This window comes from Epinephelus lanceolatus, chromosome 12 (assembly GCF_041903045.1).
Source record: "Epinephelus lanceolatus isolate andai-2023 chromosome 12, ASM4190304v1, whole genome shotgun sequence".
Taxonomy (NCBI): Eukaryota; Metazoa; Chordata; class Actinopteri; order Perciformes; family Serranidae; genus Epinephelus; species Epinephelus lanceolatus.
Window position 1 is genome coordinate 27,554,810 of NC_135745.1, and position 19,808 is coordinate 27,574,617.

Below are 19,808 nucleotides of genomic sequence, written 5' to 3' on the forward strand. Positions count from 1 at the left end.
GGTAAGAAGAAAAATCTGTACTTTTGATTTTGGGATGAACTGTCCCTTTAACTCAGGTCTCACATAGGTAATGACTTCTCTCGTCATCATGTACTTTTTTACATGTATATGTTCTTTTGTCCAACCGTTGTGTGTGTCTGTCTAAAGTACAGGGCTGGCGCTTTTCTATATTTTTCTTGTTGTCAACAAAAAGACGCACACATAACAATACTAAAACCAACCATGATCACTGATTCAAGCAAGTCTTGCCTCTGTTAGCAAAGATTTATACAACTTATTCTAAACATTATTATTCCTGTTTGGTATATTTGCTTTGACTCATTTTAAAATATAGCTGAGAAGGAAAGAGTAGGCTGGTGGTTAAATGACACAGACAGTATCGAGCTGGTTTTGGGCTTATATGGGATTTGTTTACAACAAGAGAATATAGAATGACACCAGCCTTGTGTTACACATGAAACAAAACCACACCTGAACACTATAAAACACACAGTACTAGGAAAGTAATGAGGATTTTATTTTACATAATATGAAAGAATAATGACTCCAAACAAAGCAAATAAAAATGGGTAAACGTTGTCATCATCTTTAATAGTAATGCCTGTTGTTGATCTGTTGAGGTTCCCTTTCTTAATAATTAAAGAATGAAAAACACCAAATACAAACATACACCAAATGTAACACCTGCAAATATACATGTTGCAAAAATAAAATAAAAAAAAATCTGAATGACATACTGAAGACACATCCCTGCAGAGACAGCACTCTTCCATCCAGGTGGAGTGATTGTCCTACACGTAGTCCTTGCCCGGCTGGCCTGCAGAGCGGGACGGCGGGTAGCGTGGAGCTTTGCTTGAGCTCTTGCCGGAGCAGTTGGCGCAGAGGAAGCCTCCTCCTATAAGGATGAGACATGCAGACCCCCATCCAACATACAGGGCGCTTCCAAATTCATACCTGTGAATAAAACACATTACACTGATACTAATGTGGACATTTGGAAAAGATGATATTCACCAGCATTGCTCCTTGAGTCTCAATACAAGCTGATGTTCTCTTCAGTTAGGTCTGATTCACAGCAGCTAATTAAATGAACATGAAAGAGTAGGCTTGAAAATTAAAGGAATAGTTCAAAATTTGGGGAAATCTGTTTACTTGCCTTAATTGCTGAGAGTTAGATGAGAAGCCTGATACCACTCTCATGTCTGTACATTAATTATTATAAAGCTAACACCAGCAGCCAGTTAGCTTAGCTTAGCATAAAGACTGTAAACAAGGAAAAGCAGCTAACCTGACCGTGTCCAAAAAGAGTAGAATATGGTTTTATATGCGCTTATGTGCTGGACACATGATCAATTTATAAAATATGCTGCTGAGTTGTAAAATATCAAAAAGTATATAAAACAGTTAATTTTCATGGGCAGATTATAAGCAAAGGGGCCCTGGGCACAGATATACAAAAGGCCCCACCATCTCTCCTACATAGGAGCAAGACTTTGCGGTGGTTTTGCTGATTTCTATCATTGTTTTGTGTCTCTTTGTAGTCATGATGCATCTCTTTGTGATTGTGTGTCTCTTTGTGGTAATTGTTGTGACTTTTTTTGGTTGATTTGTTCCTCTTTGTAGTTGTTTTGCATCTTTCTGTAGTCATTTTGTGGTTCTTTAAGGTTATTTTGTGTCTTTTTGGTAGTTTTCTGTCTCTTTGATGTCATGTTGTGTCTCTACAACGTAATTTTTTTGTCTTTGTAGTCATTTTGTGTCTCCTCAAAGTCATTTTGTGTCACTTTGTAGTCATTTTGTGTCTCTTTAAAGTCATTTTGCATCTCTTTGTAGTCATTTTGTGTCTCTACAAAGTCATTTTGTGTCTCCTTAGGGTCAATTTATGTCTCTTCTGGGTCATTTTGTGTCTCTTTGTAGTCATTTTATGTCTCTTTGGGGTCATTTTGTGTCTCTTTGTGGTCAATTTATGTCTCTTTGTAGTCATTTTGTGTCTGTAGTTATTTTGTGTCTTTTTTTGGTAGTTTTGTGTCTCTTTGTGGTCACTTCGTGTCTTTTTGGGGGTCATTTTGTGTCTCTTTGGGGTCATTTGGTATCTCTTTGTAGTCAATTTGTGTCTGTTTAGGGTCATTTTATGTCTTTTTCTAGTCATTTTGTGTCTCTTTAGGGTCATTTTGTGTCTCTTTGCAGTCATTTTGTGTCTCGTTGGGGGTCATTTTTCTGTCTCTTTGTAGTCATTTTGTGTCTCTTTGGGGTCATTTTGTGTGATATTGTGGTTGTTTTTTTTTCAACTTTTTGTAGTTATTTGTGTCCCTCTGCAGTGTCTTTGCATTTTGTGTGGCCATTTTGAGTCTTTTCCTCCTCCGCACCTGTTAATTTGAGTGATATTTGCAGGTAAAGGACATGGGGCCCTTGACAATTTTGTCCTGAGCCTCGTAGGCCTGATTGTTAGTTAGTAGTGCCCAGCAAGTGCTTTAAGTACATTTAACCAATAATACCTTTGCATTTTTATTTAAGTAAATTTTTGAGGGAAGGACTTTTATTTGTATCAGAGTATTTTTACAGAGTGGTACTGGATGAGTACTTCTTCCATCACTATGTAAAACATGTATGCATGTAAAACTAAATCATAACTTGGACTGGCAGGTGAACGACAGCATAATAAAAGACAGTTTGTTTGGCAAGTTCCCCTCCTCTGTGTCATGACACACAGCCACATTGGTAACTGATAGTTAGTGTGAATTCCAGACTAAAGGGGCAGAGAAGAATGACCTCACCTGGAATTAGTTGGAGTGAATGGGTCGTAGAAGTCTTTTGCTATTCTGTGGCCATACCAAGACGTTCCCACCAGAGCAAGCAGAGCTGGGGAAAAAACATGGGCAGAAAAACATTTTATATCATTGTATTACGCAGGTTAAAACATGCAGGACGTGTATCATTTTATGAACCTTCAAATTAATTACAAGCCAAATCATGTTATAAACCTGTTGCAATCCAGTGGTCGAAGCAAAACATACAGTAGTGTGTGGCAAAAATATCTCCACAAGCCAGATGATGTTCAAACAGTGTTGCATGTGTGTGTGTGTGGGTGTGTGTGTGAACTGAATGGACTCTGACCAGCGATGATGAAGATAACCCCTCCAGCTAGAGCCACTTTGTCCTTCTGCTGCGGTTGTTCTGCCAGACAGGTGGTGCACTTCATGCCCACCGTTGCCACCAGTATAGCAATTAAGCACAGCATGATGGCAGACAGCATCAGCCCTCGTGTGCCCAGGACAATCCCTGGAGAAAAAGACACAGGATCCCTTGAACTCGGCAGGTTTCATTCAGTCTCACGGCTTTCTAAAGTTTTTATTTATCTATTTATTTTTGCTTTGACCTTTGACCTTATAAGTAAGTAGTTGAGGGCCCTTTCTTTATGGCCCTGTGTTAAAATCTCGCCAAGATTTTACTCCTTTATGCTTTCTAATTGCAAAATAAGTACTGATCACAAACAATGATTCCACATACTTCTGTTTCTAATGTATCCACAGTAAAAGCTTCAATTAAACTTGAGAATTTGAAAACTCTTTTTATTGAATCTCAGTGTTGACAACAGGCAAAAAAAAACAGGTGGGAGTGCTGACGACATGCATAACATCCAGGTGAGGTGTGTTCTAAACATGCCTATCTGATGGAGCTGGTATCAGCCTTTCATAATATAGAAATTACAAATCCTTTTACACAAATACATTTTCATTTGAAATCCATAACCACCCATAACATCTATGGTCTTTGAATTGATTTCAAAGAAGAAGAAGTTTCTAATTGAATCAGGGAGCTGCTGGTATTTGGCTGACATGTCTCTACACGCAGGAAGTCCTACACCGCTCAGAGGGTTTGAATGACCAGAGAGAATTACACATTCCTGTTTTATAGTTTGCACGCCCATGAATCTTATGCTTTTAAATTGAGATTTCTCATACTCACAAATTTGATTTCATAAAGTTGTAATGTAACACTGTTGGGGAAATGCACCATTTATTATCCCATGACCCATTTTCTTCCCACTCATGACAAGAAATAGATTTAGGATGCACTACACTGCACTTGGTATTTGTTCACTATGCTGTGTCTGACATGCTTTCATAGATAATGTGATCACTTGCTAGTCTTTGTAAAGGAATCTATAATGAAAACATGATGTGTGGAACAACATTACCTGGTAGTTGGAGGAGTGAATCATACTGTTTACACTGAATTTGCCCCGTGCTCTGTGATGCACAGCTCTTCCACAGCCCTTCGTACAGCGCCTGAGCTGTGATGATGTTGTCTCCTGCGTAGGACGAAGCTTTCCATTCCACCATGGCTGTGGATGCTATCGAGCCGATGAAGCCCAAAAAGGCCAAGGTGAAGCCAAGAAGTTGAATACCTGCGCTGGCCATTGTTTGATTTCAAAAACTAAAAATGGGAAATTGATGAAAATGGAAAAAAAGTTTCTTGATGTAGTTCCTGGAGGTTTGGGGTGGTGGATCTGATCCCAAACAGTGTTGTCTACCTGTGCATCCTCTGAGAATACCCTGAGGTGGAGGGAGGATCCAGGAATGCCATCACCTTTGACTGAGGTTAGGAGGAACAGGATGACATCTGGTGGAGGTGATGGTCTCCTACAACTACTGAAACTGCTCCTAAACCTGCAGCTTGACAATGAAACCTCCACGGAAAATGCACAGCTCCATACATAATGTCGATACACTCAAACACAGTAACAAAAAACACTGTTTTCACATCAAGTGTGCTGTTCTTTCAGAGCAAAATATATTATTGTCATATTAATGAGAATAAAAATACATTTTACAATATAAAATACAAGATCATTTTGGGCTTGGAATAACTCGTAAGACAAACTTAATCTTATCTTGTTTTAGATTATTTTATTTTATGTCTTATTTTGTCTTTTTTTTTAAGAATTTTTTTGGGGGGGCATTTTGCCGTTAATAGACAGGACAGGTAAGTGTGAAAGGGGGAGAGAAAGAGAGAGAGAGCGAGAAAGGGGGGATGACATGCAGCAACGGGCCACAGGCTGGATTCGAACCTGGCCTGCTGCGGCAACAGCCTTGTACATGGGGCGCCTACTCTACCCACTAAGCCACCGACGCCCCATTTTGTCTATTTTTATCCTATTTTATTTTTTGTTATTATTTTGTTCTATCTGTATTTATCTAATTCTGCTCTTTCATCTTAATTTATCTTTATTGTTATTTTATTCTATCTATATTAATATTAAATTATCTTTATTTTATTCTAGCTTTATTTATATGATTTTTATCTATTGTATTTTGTTTTTATCTTAATTTTCATCTGATTTTACCTTTATTTGTCTTATTTTGTCTATTTTCATCTGATTTTATCTTTATTATTTTGTTATATCTTTATTTATCTAATTTTAGTCTTTTAACCTAATTTATCTTTATTTTTATTGTATTATATCTTTATTTATATTATTTTATCTTAATTTTTAATTTTATTCTAGGTGTATTTATGTGATTTTAATCGTTCTTTATTTTATCTTTATTTATCTTATCTTGTCTATTTTTTGTATTTTATCTTAGAATTATTTTATTCTTTATTAATCTAATTTTAGTCTTTTTTATCTTATTTTATCATAATCTATATTTATTCATATTATGTTAATTTTATTTTTTATTCTATCTTTATTCACATTATTTTACCCTTATTGCAACGTGTGCCTTAATTGCTGAGCTGATCCGTTCTCTCATTTATTACATGTCACTCTACCTCAGACACTTTGTTTATCTTTGTATGACTAATAAAGTAAAGTTTGTTGTTCTGGGTGATGTTATTTCATTATATGACTCAGTGTTAAATATTCTGCACTGCTGTTTTGCCCTTTTGCTCAGGTCTCTCTAGTGAAAGACTAATGTTTTTCAAAAGACTTCCAGGTTAAAAACAAAGTAAATAGGATTATTAGTATTTGTAGTAGTAGTATTTGTTATTTCTGACGATGTAAGAAAAAAAACGAATAACCGGAAAGAGTGATGAAAGCATGTGTTCTCTGGGCTCTATTTGTCTTGTTTTGGTAAACAGTGACTCATCTCTGACAGATTTCTGCTGAAACTAACATAGAAAAAAGATTTAAAGAGAAACCCTCTGCTTTTTTCTACATGTTGTATAATATAGCAACATATAAAAAAAATCAACTATTTTGCAAACTGTGAGCAAATATTCTGAATTAAAGGACTGTCCACTTTTTTTGTCGTGAGCAAATGAAACCATGGCAGGAGCCGGCCGCTGACCAAAGGTTCTGTCTTGCCTAATTCAGAGTTGTTGTCATTTGCGCTCTGTGTCAGTTGGCTTGTAGATCCACGAGGAAATTTGTCTCAATGCTGCTGGATCCCTGTAACGCAGAGGTATGTTGTATTTCATTTATTTAAACAGAAAATACTCTTCTCTCGAGGAACAAAGACAAACATGACTGAATTCCTGTTCTCTTATCAAAGCAGCATTTCCTGTTAATTCATAGAAGCTCTCTTCATGTTTTGACAGTGAAAAATGGACAAAGAATTGGGCCTGTGTCTGTTCCTGGTGCTGCTTCTCTGTCACAAAGGCATCACACTGCCACACACCTCATGTCCATATACTTGCCAGTGTTTCACTTCAGTCCAGATACTGTGTGCTGACGAACGGATGTCATCTTTACCCAGGAACATGTCCAGGCAGGTCAAGGACCTTATTGTAATAAAAACAGCCGTGGCATACCTGTACCCCGACACTTTAGAGGAGAGCCCCCAACTCACTAAGCTTGTCTTCATGAGCAATGCACTGCGAAGTATTCACTCTCAGGCTTTTGAGCATCTGACCGAGCTGCAGGAGCTGGAGATCAGTGGGAACCCCTGGCTGGAGCATTTATTTCTGGGGACTTTTTCAAAGCAGGAAAATTTGATCAAACTGCTGCTTAACTTCAACAAGTTCAAGACAGTGCTTCTTGGCATGTTTGACTCTCTTAAAAAGCTTGAAACTCTGCAGATGAAGGGAAACCTCATATCTGAGCTGCCTTCATTTATTTTCCTGAACCTCCACAACCTGCGTGTCCTGGATTTGTCCATAAATAAGCTTGAATATGTAAACAGGGAAACTTTTTCTGGGCTGGCAAGACTGGAGATCCTGAACATCAACAGCAACCTTATCAGCAATCTTACTTCGGACTTGTTTTACAATATGTCTCAGCTGACAGAGCTTCACTTAGAGGGGAATAAGATATCAGAGCTCGCTGATGATATCTTCTTTGACTTAACCAAACTAAAAGTGCTGAACCTCCGTGGAAACCTTCTTACAACCTTCAGTGACAAAGTGTTTGGATTTGAGGCCTCGGATTTGACAGAGCTGAATCTAAAAGGCAACAGATTGACTCAGCTGTCCTCTTTAAGCAGTTTGACGTCTCTTACTGACCTAATCTTGTCCTCTAACCAGCTCTCTGAACTTCCTGGGGACGTTTTTAGAAATGTAACACTCCTGGAGAATCTGGACCTGTCTGAAAACAAGTTCACCCTGCTGCCCGAGATGATCTTTCATGAACTAATTGGCATCAAGTCGATCCACCTACACAAGAACAACCTGAGCAAGGTGGATGCCAAGCTGTTCGAGGACCAGGTGCTCATTCAGCAGCTCTACCTGTCTGACAACCAGCTGGAAAGTCTCCCACTGGGCGTTTTCGACCATTTTGCCATCCAGCACACAGTGAGGCTGCACGGGAACCCCTGGAAATGTGACTGCCACATGTGGTATTTGCACGACTGGGTGCAGAGAAACAGCCGAGACATACAGATGCTCGACAGGATGCTCTGCAGGAGCCCCAGCTTTTTGAAAAGACGGGCAGTTATCTCCATTGAGAAGGACCAGCTGGTGTGTGAGGGGTCTACATTTAACATGCCTGATCTCAGTGGCTGTAGCCTGCAGTCTTCTGGTGACACTGTGATTGTCAATTGCAAAGTGGATAAATGCTCTCCACTAACAGTGAAGGTACAGTTTCAGGAGGATGACGGCAGTGTAGTGGAGCATATTTTGAAAGAAGAGTCTCAATGTAGCAATGAGACAACCACTGACATCCCTGCTGAGTAGTTCTTTCTCACACTCAGACTTTGTTCTCTGTGCAAATACATCGTCATGCATCTGGTCTTTCTTCATACAAAAAGTCAAATTATATGTTCAGACTGTCACACTCAATACTGTAAACAACGCAGTGGCTGATAACCAGCTTACATGATAAGAGGGGTGGATGAACTCTTTTCTTGTAAAGTTCAAAGTTCAACCCACTATATTTTAAGATCACTGCTAAGAGGAACATGTTAATAATCTGCTAACATGTTGAATCTCCAGTAATTGTCTCTGGCACACTTGGCTATGTGCACCAGCATTATCAAACTGGGCAATGATCGGGGCAGGATATTAAGGAATGATGCAATATGTCCTTTTACGGGTATATCATGTATTTTGCCATTTTCAAGAAGTTTCGGAACAGTTGCTAATTTAAAACGTCAATAAAATGTATATTTGCTTATTCAAGTGATTTGTTCATTCAAACAGTAACAATTCTTTGAAAAGGCAGGAAACAGTTTGTCCTTATAAGGCAGTGGTGGAGGAAGTATTCAGCATTCAAATCCTTTACTTGTCTGTAACTCTGGAGAAACATAGTTGATTGTTGAGTGTCATTCCCAGGTCGTCAGATACCAACACTTTGGGTTATTAGTCAGACTGAAACCACAACCCAAAGTGTTGGTATTTGATGACCTGGGAATGACACTCAACAATCAACTATGTTTCTCCAGAGTTACATACAATGTTTTAATGTGAAGATTTCCATCCCACAATGTAAAAATACTCAAACTGAACTCATGATGTTTTTTGAGTAAAAGTACTCAGCATAATGATAGCCTGTATTATGTTATATTAGATTACTGTTACGGATGCATTCATGTGTATGCAGCCAGCTTTGTCACCAGAATAAAATGTTGGCATTGTACACTTTTGCAAACCACAAATATGTTTTATTTATCTGTGTGATACATATCATATTAACATTTCTAAAGTGACATTGTTCAAATTACATGTATATGAGGACCTCTCAAACAGCAGACCACTGCTCAAGACCAACAAACAACAACACCAAGTACTTTTAATTAACGAGACATCAGGACATTTTCAACCGTGATTGCGGCGACCAAACCGGATGTTATTATGAGACATCGGGAACTGACCAAACCAGGTATTTTTTAACAAGACTTCATGGCATTTTGGGCTGTGTTTGTTGTAGTCTCGCTCACCAGACCTTTCTCAAGAAAAGAAAGGTCTGGCTGGGCCGACTCTCACTTTAAGATTGGAGAAAAAAATGCCCTGGCTGCTTGTATTTCTTTCAACCAATCACAATCGTTCTGGGCGGTGCCACAGCAACGGTGCGCTTGCAAAAATATTGCCGGGGGGAAACAGGTTTTGGTGTAACACGCCCACAAAAATATCACCTACAGGACGCGAACCATGTCAGAAAAATGGCTACATCCCCGCAAGATCAAACACCACAAAAGTTAGTAAAGGACGTGTTGAAAACAGTTGAAAACTGCTACACAACCAGAGGTGGTAGGACGGGACTTCAGCGGCTCATTCCGCCCAATGAGAGGCTGATCTATGCAGCGAACTTCCACCCACTCAGACTATGTTTGTTGCAACTAACTAATGAGATGTCAGGATATTTCCAGCTATGTTTGCAGCAACCAAACCAGGTATTTTTAAAAAGGTTTTAAGACCAAACTGAATATTTTTTAACAAGACTTTGTGAGATTTCGGGCCATGTTTTTTTGCGACAAAACCAGGTGATTTTTAACAAGGTGTTGGACATTTCCAGCCATGTTTACAACAACCAAACCAGGTATTTTTGATGAGACCTCGAGACATGACCATACCGGGTATTTTTTGGCAATATGTCGGGACATTATCAGCCATGTTTGCTGTGACAAAACTAGCTTTTTTTTAAGGAGTTATGGGACATTTCCATCATATCATTATATTGCCAGCTATGTTTGCGGCAACCAAACCAGGTATTTTTAAGGAGGCATCAGGACATGACCAAATGGATATATTTCAATAAAACATCATGACATTTTGGGCGGTGTTTGTTATGACAGTACCAGGTATTTTGGAAAAGATGTCAGGACAAACATTATCTTTCCCTAACCTTAAGCATTGTCACAACACAAAACTGAAAATTAAAATGTAAAGAAATGTAAAGTTTAAATCTGCTGTACATGAAACATAATACTTTAACAAATCAGTGGTTTGCAGGAAAATACAATGCCAACATTTAGTCTTGCAATTAGGTTGATGTATCATTTAATGTACTGCTGAAGGAGTTTAACCAATTAGAAAATATGTCATATAGGCTCAACTTTACTTTTGTATGTAAAATCATGATCTATGAAGTAATGTGTGGATGTAGTTGTCATTCACATGTAGTGCAGTAAAATGTACAACACCTCCCTCTGGAGTAAAAGTATAAAATGGGTTAAAAAAAAATTGAAATAATTATAATACAAGTAGCCAGCCTCAGAATTGTACTATAAGAGTTTTTTAGTTAACATTTTAGGTACATTTCAGCACTGCCTTGGCACACAAATGCTTGTAGTAGTGAACCATCCTGTCATCTCAGGGTTTTCAAAAGTTGATCGAGACCAACCGGTCCTCCTCTGATCACTCCACTGCTCCCAAACACTTGCAGGGATGATAAAGAGTGAAGGAGGAGGGCAGCCTGGACACAACAAGGCACACAGATGGCTACACCTTCTATACAGCACTCTAACCCGGGGTTAATAAGGGTCAAAGGCCAGGAGGTCGATTGGGTCCTCGGCCCGAGTTGAATGACATCACAATTCACATGACAAAAAAAGTGGTGGCCATCTTACTTCCAAAGTTGGGAGGGATGGCATTAAGTTGGAGGTAATCCTCACTTGAGCAAAACTATGGTATAAACAGGACATTGAACATTTTCAAGTACAGGGTCGTTAGCTGATGAGCAACAACACATGGGGACGTCGTTAAATGCATATCTTTATTCAGTGAGGGTACCGGGGTTCATATAGAAAATTTAGAGCAACTAATAGAAGAAAATAAGTCTAACATATCACACTCTCCTAGACAAAATATTAGTGAAATTATGAAAGAACATTTGTGAGCTTGTTTGCTCCAGTAAAATACTGATTTTAAATTACTTTAACCCAATGCTATGCGCTAATTAGCCTATACTGTGACGTCACATTTGAACTGTAGGTCTAAATAACTTTGTAGTTTTTTAAGACCAGAGCAACTCGTTTTTTGCATTGATATTGCTCTTAGTAATTTCTAAAATTCTCAATACAGTCAAAATTCCAACTGCAGAATTACACATGTAATGTAAGCTTGCATTTCAGCCTTGGTTAAGTGTATCTATCTTAGAAGAAGAAGAAGAAGAAGAAGAAGAAGAAAAAGACTACCAGATTTACATCCAGTAGGGTCATCAAAGGTGGTAAAAGTAAAATTTAAGGTCTGTTGGTTTGACTTGTCGCACAACATAAATGTGAAGATGAAACCACAGTTTGGTACAGCATAGTTTGAGGTAAATAGAGTTATCCTCAACCCAGAACACCTGTCAGCATCCATCACTGCCAATTATTCTCACTGCCTGGCAAACTTACAGCAGCAGGGTCTCAGTGAAACGATGCAAAGCAGCTCTGAACCCCCACGGTCAGATCCCATCTCTCTGTCCTGCTTCGCGCCGGACACCACGCTCCACACAGCAGCTCTTCAGATGGGAGAGGAAAGAACCAGAGGGGTGGAGACATTATCTGGTGAGACACACAATGTCCAAAACAACACAAAGCACTGGGGGGTTTCCCACAGAGTTTAGACCGGCCTGTGAGGAGGGAGGTGGCGAGGGCAGGGCAGCGTCCTCAGGACAAAGAGTAGAGGTCATTTCAGACTCGGTGCCTGGGGCAGGAATTCAAGGGGAGAGGTTTTGATCTGAAAATGTAAACTAATTTCAGATCAGTTTCCTGTGTATGTGTGTATCATCAATGTTATTATTAACAGTATAGTGTATTAACAACATTGGGCATGTGTTTCAGTCTTGAGGACAAAAATTATAGAAATTAATAGAACATTTATTTTCACTTTGATTATTATTCTCATTGTTTTGGACTTTTTTCAGCTTCACTTGAATGAGCTCAATCAGTCGTGAAATGATAACCAGCACCACATGCTATTATGAAGACAGGTGTCTATTAGATCCTCTCTCTCAGCCCATGAGATTGTGATACACATCCTCCATGACACGATGACCTAAACATCTCAAGGACACAAACAGGCCATTTTGCACACTCAAAATGTGAGCCTTGCTTACAAACAAGGGTCAATATTTACCCCTCAGTGCACCCAGACCCCCGGGTGGAGGCTAAAGTGGTGTTGGTGACCAAATTAAGAACAGCTGACCTGATGTGGGTGTTAAGTGGACACAGATATGTCACCAGAATGGTAATCTTTTAGCATACTGGTACACTCGCTTTTGTCTTGTATGTCCCTATTGGAGGATAACAAGAGGCTATAAGCTCCTTATCATCACATTACAATTATGGAGCATGAATCAGGAACCATGGCCCTGTGGACCCTGCTCTTACACGTCTATACTTGTTTTGTTTCCAGCTTCTCAGATAGAGAGGTTTTATTATGCATGCATGCAGCCCGTCATTGTATATTGAAGAGTCACTGCAAAACCCAGCAGCTTGTTGCTGCAAAACAATTGAAAAAAAAATACCCCCAACACTCCAATATCCAGCAGCAGAAGTAATTTCTGAAGAGGCTATTGTTTAACAGGGGAACAACATACTTAAATGTTGCTTGAATGCACTCCACATATTATTGTTTGGTAAAAGCGCTGCCAAGTAGCATTATTCATGAAACATTTTATGAATATACAACCATCAGGTCCAAAGTTTGTTGTCTCCTGGTTAAAGGTTTGAAGAGAACAGCCTCGACTTGCTTGAATTCTAAAGTTAAGTGTCAACACTGAGAGGGCATCCTCTCCAGGGCGGCACAAAACCATCATGTGAATCAGTGGATTTTGGCTCGCACGCTTTGCAGCTGCTTTCCAAAGTAAGTGGTTTAGGGGTTGAAGTGTTTCAAAAGGAAAACAAACACCAGCAAAAGAGATTCTTTTAATCTGGTTACCAAAAAATGCCTTAAAATTCAAGTGTGTAGGATTCAGATAATACTAAAAAGTAAGTTTTCATTAGTGTCGCCTGAAACTAAGAATCATTGTGTTCTTGCTAGCTGAGAAAAAGCTCCTTATATTCTACATAGGGAGCAGGTCCTCTTCCAGGAAGTCCACCATGTTTTTACAGTGGCGTAGAAAAGACAAAGCAAAGAGAGGGCCTTTCGCTTTTTTTCGTTACCTGAAAGCCATGCTTGTAAAGGAAATAATGAGGGGAGGGGTATTCACTTATTGCACCCTACAACCTCACTGCTACATGCCATTAAACCCTACACACTTGTCCTTAAAAGTTGTCTGCCGGTTGTGTAGTTCTGATTTGTAACGCATTCATAACAGATTTATTGCACATTTAAAGTACATATTATCAAAGCATGGTATCAAAACAACTTTCTTTCAAGTTTAGGGATACAAAAGGATAAAAAAATGGACTATATATAGTCATAGTTGCATTAGCATTAGCTGCTTCATCCATGCTTCACAATTACTGGCTCTTTCATCAGCTGTTTTGCTCTCGACTGACTGATTACGTCCAGTCATCTTCATGTAGATGCACAGGCAGCCATTATAAACTGTCAGGTGGGCTCATGCCTCACACATAGATTGTCAGATTTGCCAGGCCAAAAAGTTCAGGCTGAAGTTGGAGCGTCTGTATTCAGCCCAGTCGCCAGATGAAGATGTTGCTATTGTACATTTCTGCAAAACACAAATACCTTACATTTGCATGTCATACCAACGTTTCTAAGATGACATAATATGTTAGACAACTTTGTTGATAGGACATAGAGGGGTTGGAGGGAATGGTGAATGGCATATCACCCAGGTGAGATGTCTGCCAGCTGCAGACAATTGCTCAAGACCAACAAAGAATAAAACCAGTTGTTGTTTGCAGAGCTTTCTAGCCCCCAAACACCTGTGTTTTTTAGCAACCAGTGGCTGTATCCCAGTGGGGATAGTGCCACGAAAATGTCTGTGCATCTTGCCAGGACTGTGGCACAAAAAGCTTTTTCTTGTTTGTTTTTTCTTTCTGGGGTGGCACTTTCACCTTTATTTGACAGACAAAAGACAGAGTAGAAGCCGTGGGAAAGAGAGATGTATGACATGCAACAAAGGTCCTGGGCTGGTAATGTGGCATGTGCTGTAACCACTTGCCTTACTGAGGCACTCCAAATGGTTGTTGCTTCTGAGACATTACTGCCTTTCCAGCAGGGACTGTGTCCCTAAAAAGTATTTTAAGCTTAATCTTGATCTTTCCCAAACCATAACCAAGAGGTTTTTGTGCTTAAACATAATCACAGGTTAACCTATGCGTTGTTGAACATAAAATGTATACGCTACGAAATGATAGGCAGATGTAGTGTATCTGTGGTTTGCAGAAACGTATGATGCCAACTTTTTTTCTGGCAATTGCGTTGCTGTGTTATGGGCATGGATGGATTACTGAATGGGTTTACTCAAAGGGGACACAGGAAGGCCACAAAGAGGTGCGAAGAAACAGCAAACGGACATAAAATGTCGACAAAAACAGGCAAAACATCCACAAAGAGACACAAATTGACCAAAGAAGACACAAAATTACCCCATAGACACACAAAACCACAACAATATGCACAACAACTAAAGAAAGATGCCAAACAACAACCAGAAAAAGGCAAAACACCCACAAAGTCTGGCTCCTGTGCGGGAGAGGTGGTGGGACCGTTTGCATATCTGTGCCCAGGGGTCCATTGTCTCATAATCCGCCCATGATTATGGGATGCATAGTTTTGAAGGGACACCTGCAGTGAGAGTGTATCTTTATGGTCTCCTTCATAGGCCTAGAAAACAAGACCTCCACTCCCCCTCTCCGACATTCAACACAACATCTCCTTTGAAGATGGAGTGACTTGTGATGCAGACCTAGAGTTACTTGGCTTTAATGGTCGCACCATCATCACTCTGTATGGGTCCGCTGTGATAAATTTTCCACTTCCAGTGTTACCGTGTCACGCTGATGCTAAATCCTCCCTCCGGAAGCTTCACTTCCACCAGTATGTTGTTGACTTTTTTCAAAAACAAGCAGTTAAATCAAAAAGGGATGAATTGGAGTGAAGGGACAAAGAGCATTGTTCATTGACCATTGATATCGAGTGCATAATCCATTCATTAGCCTTGATGTGAACCGCTGCTGACTACTTCGACCCCCATCAAGCACCATAACAACCTTAAGAACAATACTACGCCGATTCAGAGGCGGAGGCAGTGAGGGTTTCCGGTGAGTGTCAGGGGGAGACAGTCCCTACAAGCAGGGAACCTGTCAATGTGTTTGTGAGGGGAGGCCATCAATCATGGAGCACAGCGTAGGGCCAGGCCTCAACATGCTCCATGTTTACTACTCTTTACGTTTGGGAAAATACTCCATCAAACTGGGGTTTTGATCAGGGACGGAGAGGGAAAAAGAAACAGTTAGACAAAAGATGGAAGGAGGTAAACAACTCACATTGCCTCAAGAGTGGCCATCATCTATTGAAGCTCCTCCATGAAAACCACTCCAGGTTCTCCATCACATATAGGTACAGATAGGAGGGACCTCTCAGCACTTCACAGCTCCTTATCTGAACAGAACAGCCTGGCCTGAGGAGTTCTCAAAAAGCCTTTAAGACCAGGACCTTTGGGAGCGGGCAACAATAAGCCTTCTTTAGCACAGTGAAAGTGACAGCATGGTCCTCTCCCCCCTCTCAGCCATTAAACCTCTTCCTGGATAAACAAGGGGAAGGCCCTTTATGAAGATGGAGAGGGTCACAAAGAGAGGAGCCTTTGAGCTACTGAGGGGCCCGTCTTTGTTTTTGTGTTTAGGGTCTTCTCAAAGGATACTCTGATAGGAGGGGGAGCTCTTATTTTTGTCTTTTAGTCCTCCTTACGGCCAGTCTTCCCTCAGCTGTGCCAAAACAGAGATGTAAACTTAATTGACTGTATCATTTGCACAAAGTGAGGAGTTTCAATAAGTTTTAGAAGGACAGAGAGATGGTTTGATCCACATTTACATGGACTCCTGTATTGCAATACAGATATAAAAACAATTTTTAGTATTTGCTCCATAAAAACAATATAAGTGTAGAATATTGTGCACCTGCTCTCAGTTCTTTGAGTGACAAGAAAAACTTAAAAACAGATTAGCTAATGCTGCATATATTTCTGCTATGACCTAATCCCTTAAATTCCATGAATATCAAATCGGGAGCAGCAAAATGGTCATGGATCGTTAGAGCATGCTTGCTTCTGGAGGTGCCACCGTTTGATGCTGTCAAAGGGAGGCCCTGTCTTCTGGTGATGGGCTGCCAGGTCCGTTGATGGGTTGCCAGATTTAGGGCAACATGCTGTTGGAGCTGCGATGTCTTCGGAGTGTGAATGAGGGGCACCTGTGACCTCTGGCCACGCTCTGCTTGTGGCCCGCTGTGTGAGCACCACGCTCAGGACACACGCTGGGACTGTCAGCTCTTCAACTGTCCGCTAAATGGACAACAATTGGACGGGCACTGCAGGGCTGCTGCTGATAAGCTATTGTGCATACACACACTTTTATAATCAAATCAGATTGATTTTCTGTTTATGATTATCGCTCTTCTGGTGGAAGATCATGCAAAGAACACATTTAATCCCTGAGTAACACCAGTATCTTATTTAGCCTGGTCTTCTTTTAGCCTGTCTTCTCTTCTGATAGCTTCACGCCCTGATCTATTTCAGCATGATCTCCCATCCTGCAGGAGCACATTCAGGCCTGCATGTATCAACAGACCCTGCCCTACCCTCCTCTCAGCGCTGACAGCACACCTCTTGGGCTCAACATGACCTCTCAGGTTTCTTACCTCATTTAAGAGGTATTTAATTGCAGCCAGAAAGCAGTTAATGCAAAGGGCACGATTAGGTGTGGACTAGGTACACGCAGGTGGGGGGATGTATTTATATCATACAAGGAATGTTAATTGAAAAGACTTTCCACAGGTCTGAGATCGTGGCAAAGTGTAACCTATATAGCATTTTTCAAACATGACTACCTGATGAAGTTTTGGAGAAGAGAAATGACAACGCCATTGTAGCAAATATTGTAGTAAACATCATAAAAACATTTTATTAATCTCAAAAATACAGTGCTTTTCAAGAGCTTTTCAAGGATTTTCTTTCTGCATCAAAAACAGAAAATCACAGCAAGCAAAGAGGCCAAGAAAATCTCCTAATGTCCATCAAAAAACACAAGTGTGTGTAAACATTCCTCTCAACAAGGTTTAGAAAACATTTACAAAATGTACAAAAATATGTTTTATTGTGTGATAGTCCTTTCACTCCCCAAAACTGATTTCCTACCACGGTCTCCACACAGAGTCTGAGGTGACCGGAGGTGCAACAGGTGACATGTGATGGCTGTTTTGTGCACTCAGAGGCATGAGAGCTGCGCTAGGAACAAGAAATGCAAATTGTCCATCCGGTGTCGGCACCACCTGGAAGCCACCGTACAGCTTCATCGCCTCCGGGGAGGCATGCATCGCTGAGCTGCTTTTGCAAGGCACCTGCGGAGTAGAGGCAGCCGGACTCTGTGTGCCGGTCTGTCCAAGTCCCAGCGCACCATGGTGAGGTGAGTAGAAGTTGACTGCGTTGATTTGGGTCACGCAAGCTGCCAGGTGGCTGAGGAGACGAGTCCTCACCTCTGTGTTGACCCCTTCACAGGTGGACAGGAAACGGGTGACCTCTCCTACACACTCGCTGAAGCCGGCTCTGTATTTACCCAGGATGGACGGGTCTGTGTTCACAGCAGCTGGAGAGGAAGATACAAATACATGGATGAATATAAATATGCAGATAGATAGATAGATAGACAGACAAAGACACACAAAATAACCCCCCAAAAAAGAGGCAAAACCACCATGAGAGGTGGTGGGGCCTTTGGCATATCTGTGCCCGGGGGCCAATTCTCTCATTATCCGTCCATGGATAATAGATAGATAGATAGATAGATAGATAGATAGATAGATAGATAGATAAGAGTATGGACTTAAGAACGTTGTAAAGATAATATTAAAAGTTTACAAACATAAAAAATATTGTTCAAAAATTGACTATTTCAAATACAAAAAACATATTTAAGGTATTTTGAAAAGGGTGGGAAACAAGAGTGTAGGTTTTGTTTTAACATTGGGGCGGGGGGGCATATGAAATGGGGGTCCTCTGACAGAAAATTGTGAGTACGAGACACTTAATTTTATGCACTCTTTGGATTTTTACGCATCAATTTGTGCCTTTCTGCAACAATTCGTGGCATAAATATCTTTAATTCTGTCAAAATTAAAATCCTCTGCCATACTGTCATGTTTTTACTGGGTGGGGGCAAATGCACATGTTAAAGGGGGACTTGTCTACTGCGTCCCCCACCCTGAAATCTACACCTATGAGTGGGCAATAAATCTTACTGACCGTGGGAACATGTTTACCATCTAAAGTTAGACATCCAAGAATTACATCGCGCACATCAACATGGTCGATCCAGAAATGGTAGTTACTAACCAGTCATCTGAAGTCGCTGCAGGTTCCTGAGGTGCTTCACAGTCATCTCAAGGATGTCCGCCTTCTCCAGTTTGGAGTGTCTGGAGCTCTAAATGGTCAAAAGTGATGTTTTAGTTGTGGATTTACTCATTTGGTAATTTATCTTAAAGTAAAGCTTTAGTGTTCTTACATCTTTCTTGAGTGCGTCCAGGATGAGGGTCTTCAGCTGACCTAGACTCTCATTGATGCGCGCACGTCTCCGCTTCTCCATGATTGGTTTGGAAGACTTAAAATAAGAATAATACTGTTTAGATGACAGCTTCAAAATAAAATAACACTACGGGAATATTAGCAAAACCAACAGATCATAGATACCTTTCTGTTCTCTGTCAGAGTCCGGGGTTTCTCGGGTGTGGACTCGCCACTTGCCGGTGTGGCAGCAACCGCGGATGGAGATGTCCTCTCTAAAGTACCGGCTGGCATCTTCAGGGTTATAATTAAAATCAAATCCGAATAAAAAAAAACTTTATCAAAACAGATTGATGCACAGCAATAAAAAACAGTCCAGTGCAGTGGGTCCCGCCTTCTCTTCTCCTGGCACACCACGGAGCAGTTTACCGATGACAAATGTCACAAGTGACTTCTGTCTCCTCGCCAAGCTGACGTCCACTCCGCTCCTGTTTCCAGCGCCTCGGGGTTTATTTATAGAGCCCGAGCCTGCACGCGAGCGGCTCGTGTGCGAGTTCCCCGGGTTTCATCACACCGGCCAATGAGCGCGCGGGACACGGTGCCCGGGGAGACGGCGGGCTCGTGCGTAAAAGGCGCTGCCATTGGCTACCTGTCAGGATGCTGAGAGACTGATGTACAAAGAGGAGTTAGTGTGCAGATAAAGAGTGAGGAGAGGTGGTTGTGCAGCTGCAGGTCAGGTGTGTCAATCATAAAGAGATGCTCATTAAAGAGTGTTAGTGGTGTAGATTAATTTCATATGCTTATAAACCCTTACCTGACATACATT

The 19,808-nt window shown here is 40.7% G+C and overlaps 3 protein-coding genes and 1 long non-coding RNA gene across 5 annotated transcripts in view; 2 read left to right on the top strand and 2 right to left on the bottom strand.

The window, feature by feature from the left end:
- The window catches only part of LOC144465095 (uncharacterized), a 35,526-nt gene extending 17,414 nt beyond the window's left edge, over positions 1-18,112 (top strand). For both annotated transcript variants that reach the window (XR_013492443.1, XR_013492444.1), the window contains 2 exons: positions 17,637-17,888; positions 17,981-18,112. This is a non-coding gene — a long non-coding RNA (uncharacterized LOC144465095). The remainder of the gene's footprint in view (positions 1-17,636; positions 17,889-17,980) is intronic.
- On the bottom strand, positions 497-4,780 carry cldn1 (claudin 1). The gene is made up of 4 exons (XM_033650137.2): positions 4,196-4,780; positions 3,112-3,276; positions 2,772-2,856; positions 497-954 (listed from the first exon to the last, which is right to left on the bottom strand). Exons 1-4 carry the CDS (start codon positions 4,416-4,418, stop codon positions 792-794), a joined length of 636 nt encoding a protein of 211 aa, XP_033506028.1. The 5' UTR covers positions 4,419-4,780; the 3' UTR covers positions 497-791.
- LOC117271666 (uncharacterized) lies at positions 6,155-8,551 on the top strand. Its single transcript, XM_033649990.2, has 2 exons — positions 6,155-6,404; positions 6,541-8,551. Exon 2 carries the CDS (start codon positions 6,547-6,549, stop codon positions 8,110-8,112), a length of 1,566 nt encoding a protein of 521 aa, XP_033505881.1. The 5' UTR covers positions 6,155-6,404; positions 6,541-6,546; the 3' UTR covers positions 8,113-8,551.
- On the bottom strand, positions 17,362-19,808 carry LOC117272331 (transcription factor HES-1-B-like). The gene is made up of 4 exons (XM_033651197.2): positions 19,169-19,808; positions 18,984-19,079; positions 18,815-18,902; positions 17,362-18,068 (listed from the first exon to the last, which is right to left on the bottom strand). The coding sequence occupies exons 1-4, from the start codon at positions 19,274-19,276 to the stop codon at positions 17,617-17,619; spliced, it is 744 nt and encodes a 247-aa protein (XP_033507088.1). The 5' UTR covers positions 19,277-19,808; the 3' UTR covers positions 17,362-17,616.

What these genes read in the sequence shown, in the direction of transcription:
- LOC117272331 (XM_033651197.2), bottom strand. Translation starts at nt 19,276, where the DNA reads ATGCCAGCCGGTACTTTAGAGAGGACATCTCCATCCGCGGTTGCTGCC. An exon ending in CTCTGACAGAGAACAGAAAG is followed by an intron (nt 19,080 to 19,168) that starts GTATCTATGATC and finishes TCTTATTTTAAG; the next exon opens with TCTTCCAAACCAATCATGGA. An exon ending in GCAGCGACTTCAGATGACTG is followed by an intron (nt 18,069 to 18,814) that starts GTTAGTAACTAC and finishes CTTCCTCTCCAG; the next exon opens with CTGCTGTGAACACAGACCCG.
- LOC117271666 (XM_033649990.2), top strand. Translation starts at nt 6,547, where the DNA reads ATGGACAAAGAATTGGGCCTGTGTCTGTTCCTGGTGCTGCTTCTCTGT.
- cldn1 (XM_033650137.2), bottom strand. Translation starts at nt 4,418, where the DNA reads ATGGCCAGCGCAGGTATTCAACTTCTTGGCTTCACCTTGGCCTTTTTG. An exon ending in GGTTATCTTCATCATCGCTG is followed by an intron (nt 2,857 to 3,111) that starts GTCAGAGTCCAT and finishes TTTTTTCCCCAG; the next exon opens with CTCTGCTTGCTCTGGTGGGA. An exon ending in TTCACTCCAACTAATTCCAG is followed by an intron (nt 955 to 2,771) that starts GTGAGGTCATTC and finishes TTTTATTCACAG; the next exon opens with GTATGAATTTGGAAGCGCCC.